The 9,919-nt window shown below is 51.0% G+C and overlaps 1 protein-coding gene across 1 annotated transcript in view; it reads left to right on the plus strand.

Annotated features, from left to right (window-relative positions):
* The window catches only part of SBK1 (SH3 domain binding kinase 1), a 5,598-nt gene extending 3,529 nt beyond the window's left edge, over nucleotides 1-2,069 (plus strand). Inside the window, exons 4-8 of the mRNA XM_004386757.1 lie at nucleotides 6-195; nucleotides 453-612; nucleotides 1,480-1,594; nucleotides 1,872-1,928; nucleotides 2,053-2,069. Of these exons, the coding sequence (XP_004386814.1) occupies nucleotides 6-195; nucleotides 453-612; nucleotides 1,480-1,594; nucleotides 1,872-1,928; nucleotides 2,053-2,069 (539 nt within the window). The remainder of the gene's footprint in view (nucleotides 1-5; nucleotides 196-452; nucleotides 613-1,479; nucleotides 1,595-1,871; nucleotides 1,929-2,052) is intronic.
* Nucleotides 2,070-9,919: the final 7,850 nt, after the last annotated feature.

Genomic DNA, 9,919 nt, shown 5'->3' on the forward strand with positions numbered 1-9,919 from the left:
ACAAGAGCAAAGGGCAGGTGGTACTCGCCACGGCGATCGAGATCTGCGTCTGAGCCGCCCCGCGCCCTCGGGCCGGAGCGCCGTGCAGCAGCCAGGCGGGGCCAGGACGCCGCCCTGGGCCGCTCCAGGAGCCTGCTCCGGCGGCTCCGGCGGGATACCGATCGAGCCGCCGCCTCTGCGGCGGGAGGGGGAGTCGTAGACTAGGTAGGACCGCGGGCCCGCCAGTCCAGAGGCCGCGGGCTGCAGTGGGCCGGTGAGATCGTCACCAAAAGACCTCTTGCCCGGCCTGGCGGGCAGGGTCTTGGCCCAGAGGAGCCGAGACCCACAGGCCCGAGGATTCGGAGCCCGCTATATACACCAGGAGCAAGGGAGTTTGTGGGCATGGACTCCCCGACACCTCCCCGAACCCTAGGAACCTGACTAGTTAACACCTGACCCTTCGTACCCCCTAGGTCAATCACGCTGCAGACCCACCCCAAGTCCTGCCCTCGTGGCCTCACCCCACCCTGCCCCCTCCCCACCCTGGGCACAGAAAGGGACTCAAGCTTTGGGCAGAGAGAGAAGGACTTAGGGCCCCTGGCGCACTGGCTGGGACAGGGCAACAAGCTGAGGGCAAGGGATTGTTTAGCCTGTCCTACCCCTTTCCTGGGAGGCTGGAGAGGAGAGCCAAGCCCCCTGCAAAATGTAGCAAATGTCTGGATGTCCACATAAGTGTGTGTGTGTGTGTGTGTGTGTGTATGTGTGTGCGCGTGTGCAGGCACAGGCCCTGAATCTAGTGACAAGCCCACCCCTATCCAACTGATGAGGACACATGAAGGAGGGCAGCTGGCCTTGGGCCACACAGCCTCTGTGAGGTGGAGCGCTGTAGACCCCTCCCCCCCCCACTATCCAGCAATTCCGTGGACAGAACAGCTCCGGGACAGGGGCCTCAGCTGCTCCTGCATCCCCAGGGCAGGGGAGTGAGTGCAGAGCCGAGGGCGGGCCCAGCTCCCCCAGCCCACTGCACCTTCCCCAGGCCCAGGGCTCTCCCAGATCCTCTTAGCCCCTCAGCCCTCACTGCCCCCTCTTAGACACAGTGGCCTGGGCTTCTAGCAGGCAGCGAGGTGATTTGTGCCAGGAATTTCTCCTGGGGTCCTAGTTGGGGTCAAACATGTCATTCTCCGATACTGGGGCTGACCCTGCCCATCCCCCATCCCCACATCTCCCAAATTCCTGGTACTGAGTGTGCGGGGCTGGGGGGTGGGGGGGGAGCTGCCTCTGTGGTGTGAGTAGGGGCTATGGAAATGTGAGTTGGAGTGCTGTGTGTGGATAGGTGTGTGTGTAGCATGAGCGTGCGGAGGGCACAGATGTGTGGGTGCACGCTGTGTGTGTGTAAGTGCTTGTGCATCCAGACGCCTCAGTAACCCTGCCCCGCCCCCGATTTCTCAGCAGGCAGCTGCCAGAAGGGCACCCAGGCCTGCGTTTCACCACACCCCTCAGGGAATCCAGTATGGAGGCACCTGCAGGTTGGTTCAGGCCCCTAGGCAGCATCCTGCACCCTTACGACCCCCTGCCCTCTGTGGATGCCTGGGACCCCGCAATAACCTCAACACGGGTGAGGCTGTGCCCTCGCTCGGCAGTGCCCCCACCCCCCACCATCCTGGGCCATCCCTGCCAGGGTCTCCCCTGGGGTTCTGGGGCACTTAGGGGGGGCTCCTTGATGGGCCAGGCTGGCTAGAGGGGGCACCACCCACCCTCAGGCTTGGATCCCCATCTCTCCATTCACCTCTCATTCCCACCGCGCAAAAGGGCTATAGGTCCCCCTGCCCTGCCCGGGTCCAGTTTACAAACAGTGTGCGGTTGCCCCAGGGCCTGCACCCTCTCTCCTGTAGTGTGCCCGCCCCTTTTGAGACCCCCCCCAGCCGGCATTGGGGCCCTCCACACACCAGGTAAGTAGCAAACCCCCTCCTGCCACGGGCTAGTTCTCAGAGAAGGCCCCCCATCACTGCCCCAGCCCACCTGGAGCCCATTCGGGCCCACTTCTCCCAGCCTCGACTTCTCCTTTTGCCTTAGGGCTCTCGACATCCTGATCTCTCCTGCAATAACAAGGACGCGAGATTCCACAGTAGACATCTCTTGCCGTGTGCCCTCTCTCTCTCTGTTAAGATCCTGTTTGGGAGCGTTCTCCCTTGTCGTAGTATCTAGGATGTTAGAGCTGGGAGGGGATGGTAGTTAGGTAGCCCAGCCCCCCCTCTTTAGAGGCCCAGAGATGGGCAGCAGCCAGCCTGGCGGCAGAGGCTAGACAGGGACCTGGACTGCCCCTCCCAGTCGGGCCTCTTCCCCACGGCTGCCTCCTACTGGTCGGGTTGGGGCCGTTTGCCCCTTAGGAGATGTGTTGGTCACAGATGTTTACCTCAGTTTATGTCACTGTCGAAGAAAAAATAAATAGCAAAAAATTAATAACCGTAGACATAAAAACAAAAAAAATTAAAAAAAAGAAAAATCTCCCCTCGAGACTTCTGTGAAGGTACAATGTGTATGTGTGTGTGTGTGTGTGTGTGCGTGTGTGTGCGTGTCTGTGTCCCACCCCAGGCAGGCCGGGTCATTCCCGACCTGTGTCCCTGCCCCTGTGCCCCTCACACTGCCCCTGTCCTTCGGTGCTTCCCAGAGGCCCCTCTGAGCTGGCCTGTGGGGTGTGGGGAGCCCCTCCAGGCAGGAGGCAGGGTCACAGGTCTAGCTGTAGAGGGTCTCCCACCAGGCCCCACTAAGCAGAGCCCCAAGGCCACCCGATGCTCCTGAGCCCACGCTGTGGCCAGTGGGACAGTCCTGGTGGCTGGCATCAGCGTCCAAGCCTGGCCTAGGGTCCGGGGCAGGGTCCTGGGTGAAATTCCAGCCCTGGAACCCCAGACCCTCATGTCTTGCCACCCTCTCCCCCATGTGTTTGTAAATACTCTGGCATCCTTTGGCCCTGAGAAGGTTTTTAAATGTGTTATTTACTTCTCTAATCACAACAATTGCTATAAAATAAACGAAAATTTAGAAAAATGACCCTGGGTGGCTGTCTTGTCTGGGCTACGTGGGAGGAGGGCGCATATGCGGAGTCACTCTGGAACTTTACACATGGCCTCTAAGGGGATCTGCAGAGGCTGAGGACAGTTACTCCGGGCCTCCTAGATGTCTCAGGCCTAGAGACGCCTGGGTTCTGGGGGGAAGGGTGGGAAATTGTCCTTGGCCTGGAGCCCTCAAGACTGGGTGGGAAACGGAGGTCACCAAGCCAGTATTTCCTGTGCGCCTTCTGGTGTCAGGCTTCCTGCCACGGGCTGAGGATACAGCAGTGAGCAAACATATGACCCCTGTAAACAGCTTGCGACCTAAAGGTGGAGACAGACATCCAAATCTAAGGCTGGGAGCTGGGAAAGTATACAACCGAGAAGCTCATCAAATTTGGAGGGGTCAGGGAAGGCTCCCTGAAGAAGGAGACCTGGAGGATTCGTCCTCTGGGCATCAGGGAGGGAAGAAACTGAACTGCAGCGGGTGCAGACCCAGAGGCAAAAGCCAAAGGGGGAAGTGCTAGAGCAGGAAGGAGTGGTGCTGGATGCAGGGAGTCTCCATGAGTCAACAGTCATTCAGCCAATAAATATTTACCTCCTGTGTGTCAACTGAACAACTGGCTCTCCCTTCAAATGTAGATATATCCAGAATCTGGCCACTGCCTACCACCTGCATTGCACCTCCCGGATCCAATCATCCCTAGACTATTACAGTAGTCTCCCCGTTGGCTCCCAGCTCCTCTCCTGACCCTCTTCTGTCTATTCTCAGTCCAGCAGACAGAATGATTCCTTAATAGACGAGATCTGTCATTCTGTTCAAAACACAACAATAACTCTCTATCCCACCCAAAATCAAAGCCGAAGCCCTTACAATGGCCTCCGTGGTCCTTCCAGCCTCATCCTCTAGTCTCTCCCTGTGCTTTCTGCCAGCCACATTGGCCTCTTGCTGCTCCCAGGACACAGCAGGCACGCTCGCACTGCTGGGCACTGACCCTTGCCTTGGAAATCTCCCAGATCTCTCTCCCTTCAGGTCCCTGCTTAAGCGTCAAGGGACCAGAGAAAATGTGTGAGTCCCTTGCATGGAGTAGAGGCGCCCCAAGCTCTTCTCCCCTCCTCCGCCTCATTATACGCTGAGCAGCATATACGTGTTTGTTAGCCCTCTCCCCTCGCAGGTTCCGTGCAGCAGACAGTGTCTGTCAAACTGCCCCCCTCACCGCAAGTCTGGCACAGGGCCTGGCACGTGCTAGGCACTCCATAACTATTTGTCGAATTAATGAATGAATGTCCAATACTATCTTAGGGGCAATAAAGCAATAAACAAGACAAACAATCCCTACCCCGTGAAGCTTACTTTCCAAAGAGAAAAACCGACTTTACATAGGTTACATCATTGTCTATGAAATAGGAGTGAGGAGGACAGAGGAAAAGGGAGAGATGAGAAAACAAACAAAAAAACACCCTGACGGATCAAAGGGAAAAGTACTCCTCAAAAATCTGATCCAGGGTATGCTGGTGGCGGTGCCGTTGAGTCGGTTCCAACTCACAGCGACCCTACAGGACAGAGGAGAACTGCCCTATAGGGTTTCCAAGGAGTGGCTGGGGGATTCGAACTGCCAACCTTTTGGTTAGCAGCCTTAGCTCTTAACCACTGCGTCACCAGGGCTCCTAACATATGTTAAATATGTTTCTAGCCCCATCATTTCAAAACTTCTGCCACCTTGCTGCAACAATAAGGGTGGATACCTGGGACAATATTCCTTTTACCTTACAATGGACTGTTAGAGAGTGGAGGAAAAATCTACAAATGCACCCAGTACTATCTGGTTCCCTGGCTTCCTGTACAAATAACATCACCTCTTCATAACTACCAACATGTCAGGAAATTCCAGGACTCTCCACTAGAGGGCCGTGGCTTTCTGCCTTTCTGCCGCTCCACCACTGCCTCTCGAGGTCCTGCAGTCTCCGTCATTCTCCAAGATGGTGCCACACCAAGGTGGCTAGACCAGAAGGAGTTCTAGCCTCACCACACAGTGCACAGACACCACATCAAGGCCTGTAACCCCTTAGGTCCTTGAATTTAGCCTGGATCACCTCCTCTTGCTCATGGTGAGTGCACTTCTCGAAGATCCTTGGTGTCCTTTCCTGCCCATAGTCTCCAGTCTGGACCATCTCAGTTCATCAACAAAGTTCTAATAACATTGAACTTCAGAAAGGAAGGGGATTGTATTCTTGCTTCCTTTTGTCCCAGGATACTTCTTAGCTCTACGCAAATTTTCCCAACTCCTCACCAGGGACAGCTAAGCATGCCAAGGCAAGCGGTACTGGCAAGGGCAGCCTCAAAGCTTCCATTATACTTTTCATGCCAGTAAATAGATGCCTGATCATCATTGATGAAGAGAATTCCCAAACAGCAACTCTCTCAAAAATGTAAAGACATACCCACTGCTCTAGGGCCTGGTTTGGGGAGGAAATGTGGGTGTAAGAAAAGTAACTTGGAGGTATTTACTGGCAACCGAAGGAGGGGTAATGCTCACCACCCAGCCTTTGGTTAATGGACCTTTGGGGCAATGAAGGAATTCAGGGGTTTCCGTTTGGGGGCATAGAAGGGCAGAAAGAAGACAGTGCTCCAGAGGCCAAGAGCATACAGGGACAGTCGAGAAGTAGGCTGGGAATGGCCAGATGTGGGAGATAGTGAGCCCCATCTTGGGAATCCTCAGAGAGATCGTAGTGGGGCCTTGATTTTCCTTAGTACATGGCTCAAGTCATTCTATTTAGATATTAAAGGAAAATGGTAGAAGGTAGAGGATTCGAAGTCATAGTCAATTACAATTGTGGAAGGACAACAGCATGCTAAGAATAATATAAGAGGTAGTGGACTTCTGAGCACTTAGTATGTTTCAAGCATTATACTGAGCACCTTACATGCATTTACTCATTCAGTCCTTCCAAAAAACCAAACTCGTTATCGTGGAGTTGATTCCAACTCATAGCAACCCTATAACACAGGGTAGAACTGCCCTATAGGTTTCCAAGGATGCAGTCTTTACAGAAGCAGAATGCTACATCTTTCTCCTGTGGAGCAGCTGGTGGGTCCCAACCACTGACCTTTCAATAAGCAGCACTTAACCACTGTACCACCAAAAGAAAAAAAAAAAACCATTGCCGTCAAGTCAATTCTGACTCATAACGACCCTATAAGACAGAGTAGGACTGCCCCATAGGGCAGTAAAATTTTGCTGAAGATCATTTGAAAGCAGCCACAGCAGTCTATCAACAGGGAACTGCCAGAAACTCAAGCTGGATTCAGAAGAGGTTGTGGAATGAGGGATATCATTGCTGATGTCAGATGGATCCTGGCTGAAAGCAGAGAATACCAGAAAGATATTTACCTGTGTTTTATTGACTATGCAAAGGCATTCGACTGTGTGGATCCTAACAAATTATAGATAACATTTCGAAGAATGGGAATTCCAGAACACTTAATTGTGCTCATGAGGAACCTGTACATAGATCAAGAAGCAGTTGTTCAGACAGAACAAGCGGATACTGTGTGGTTTAAAGTCAGGAAAGGTGTGCGCCAGGGTTGTATTTTTCACCATATGTATTCAATCTGTATGCTGAGCAAAAAAATCTAAGAAGCTGGACTGTATGAAGAAGAACACGGCATCAAGACGGGAGGAAGACTCATTAAGAACCTGCACTGTGCCGATGACACAACCTTGCTTGCTGAAAGTGAAGAGGACTTGAAGCACTTACTGATGAAGATCAAAGACTACAGCCTTCAGTATGGATTATACCTCAGCATAAAGAAAACAAAAATTCTCACAACTGGACCAATAAGCAACATCATGATAAACAGTGAAAAGACTGAAGTTGTCAAGGATTTCATTTTACTTGGATCCACAATCAGCACCCATGGAAGCAGCAGTCAAGAAATCAAAAGACACATTGTGTTGGGCAAATCTGCTGTGAAAGACCTCTTTAAAGTGTTGAAAAGCAAAGATGTCACCTTGAAAACTAAGGTGCACCTGACCCAAGCCACGGTGTTTTCAATTGCCTCCTATGCAAGTGAAAGCTGAATGATGAATAAGGAAGACCGAAGAAGAATTGATGCCTTTGAACCGCGGTGCTGGAGAAGAATATTGAATATGTCATGGACTGCCGAAAGAACGAACAAATCTGTCTGGAAGAAGTACAACCAGAATGCTCCTTAGAAGCAAGGATGGCAAGACTTTGTCTCACATACTTTGGACATGTTATCAGGAAGGATCAGTCCCTGGAAAAGCACATCATGCTTGGTAAAATAGAGGATCAGCGAAAAAGATGAAGACCCTCAAGGACACAAACTGACACAGTGACTGCAACAATGGGCTCAAGCATAACAAGGATTGTGAGGATGGCACAAGACCACGCAGTGTTTTGTTCTGTTTTACATAGGGTTGCTATGAGTCAGCACCTAACACAGGGTTTCCAAGAAGCAGCTGGTGGATTTGAACTGCCGACCTTTTGGTTAGCAGCCAAGCTCTTAACCACTGTGCCACCAGGGCTCCCATTTAGTCCTTACTACCTGGTTATTCTAGGTCCCTGGTTGGTGCAAACGGTTTGCACTCAGCTACTAACCAAAAGGTTAGCAGTTTAAACCCACCCAGCCACAGAAGAAAGGCCTGGCTATCTACTTTCATCAGATTATGAACATTGAAAACCCTATGGAGCACAGTTCTACTCTGACACACATGGGGTCACCATGAGTAAGAGTTGACTCAATGACAATAGGTTTTTATTTATTTTAGGGTTTTTTTTTTTTTTTTTTTACTTCTGCTATTTTTCCCTATTCATCATCCACTCCCCCTTCTTTGAGTGACAGCACCCCAAGTTTCCTTTGAGGAACCAGCCCTTCTCTGTTCTCAATCTATGTGGTTCAGGTGGGACTGACACCACTCCCTGGCCCCATGGGGTGGCCACATGACCCAGGTCTGTCCAACCAGCATGTTCCATCTCGTGAGCCACAGTGATTGTTTCAGGGATGAACACACAGCCCAAGTTAGGCAGTTCCTGGCCTTTTTCTAGACCTATTAGGAAAACAGTGTTCTCTTTTTTTTGGAGATGCTAAGCTTGTGGGATGGGAGCCTGGACCTGCCAGTGGCCATCTCTGCCATCACTGGGGAGATTCTGACCAAACATGAAGCCTACACAGAGTGAGTGAAGCAGAGCCGAGACATGAAGAGAGATGGGTTCTGATGACATTATCAAAGTACTAGGAACCATGTCTGACATTAGATCTAAATGGGTTTTTCACTTCTGTGAGCTAATATATTCTCACAACCTTATTTAAGTTTAATGTCTGTCACTTGCAATTAAAGGAGTTCTGACTCTTACCCAAGAAACCTAATCTGTAAGGTCCCTGAAGCCACTAGCATCTATGGGGTCCCGCCCTGTAACAGTTCCTGGTCAATATGAATAACATTGATTAATACAAGCCACTGAGGGACCAGATGCTCACTAAGACTGAGCCTACTGGTATATTTATCAGGACTCCTTTGGTCCCAAATTACAGGAAACCCAACCCAAACTGGCTTATTTGAAAAAGAAAAGTCCAGGAATAGGACCTACTTCAGGTGCAGCTAAATGCAGGGGCTTAGACTTCAACCCCCATCATTAAGCTCTGCTTCCTCTGGGTGGACTTCTTCCTGGGACTTCCTCTCTCCTTGAGGTGTCAGGACAGCCTCTAGCAGCCCCAAACTTACTCCTCTCAGAGTCACGCCCAGTAGGAGAGTCCCTTTCCCAGCTGTCCTATCTTAGAGCGTTTGCTTTGTGCTTACTTGGTTCCGCTTGGGTCCTGTATCTATCACTGATCCAATCACCATGACCAAGGCAATGCAATTCTCTGATTGGCTGAGACCTACACCACACACTCCACCCCTGAGTTGGGAGTGGTTGTTGTTAGTTGCCATCAGTCAGCTCATCGCAACCTCATGTATAACAGAACAAAATGTGGCTTGGTCCTGTGCCAGCCTCACAACTCCTGGTATGTCTGTGTCCTTTGTTCCAGCTAATGTGTCAGTACATCTCACTGAGGGTTTCCCTCTTTTTCACTGACTCTCTACCAAACATGATGTCCTTTTCTAGCTACTGGTCTTCCAATCGCTAAGCAAAATGAAGTCTTGCCATCCTTGTTTCTAAGGAGCATTCTGGCTGTACTTCCTCCAAGACTGACTTGTTTGTTCTTCTGGCAGTCCGTGGTATATTCAGTATTCTTCACCAACACCACAATTGGAATACATCAGTTCTTCAGTCTTTCTTTTTTATTGTCCAGATTTCCCATGCATATGAGGAGTTTGAATATACCATGGTTTGACTCAGAGGCAGCTGGGAGTGAAGTCTCACACAAATTAATTGACTGACAGAGGGTGTTTTCCAGTGGAAAATCAGGCAAGGGATACTAGAAGGATATGGTGGATATATCGTTTGGTCCAACTCTTTATCCTGCCTTGTACCCATCCCCTTTGTCACGTAACTTTGCAGTGCCCTCCCACCGTGGGCAAGGTGACTTGCTCCTTCTCTTGAATCTGGGATCAAACATGTGACTTGCTTTGGTCAATGGGATATAAGCAGATGAGATTCCATCAGAAGCTTGAAATGGGGCTTGTGCCTTGGTGCTTTCTGCCTCGTGCTTTCTGCCATTGCCATGAGACCATGCCTGAGCTATTCCATTGGAACAAAGCTGAATTAACACAGCCATCCTTTTGAAGCCAGCCTAGGTCAGTGGACCAGCTAGCTGATCCCCACACATGCAAATGAGCCCAGCCACAATCAGCAGAGCATTCTAGCCAGCCCCCAGACGACTTCACTCACCTGAGGAATAAACACTTATTGTTGCATGCCACTGTGAT

Source organism: Trichechus manatus, unplaced genomic scaffold (genome assembly GCF_000243295.1).
Source record: "Trichechus manatus latirostris isolate Lorelei unplaced genomic scaffold, TriManLat1.0 scaffold00170, whole genome shotgun sequence".
Classification (NCBI taxonomy): domain Eukaryota; kingdom Metazoa; phylum Chordata; class Mammalia; order Sirenia; family Trichechidae; genus Trichechus; species Trichechus manatus.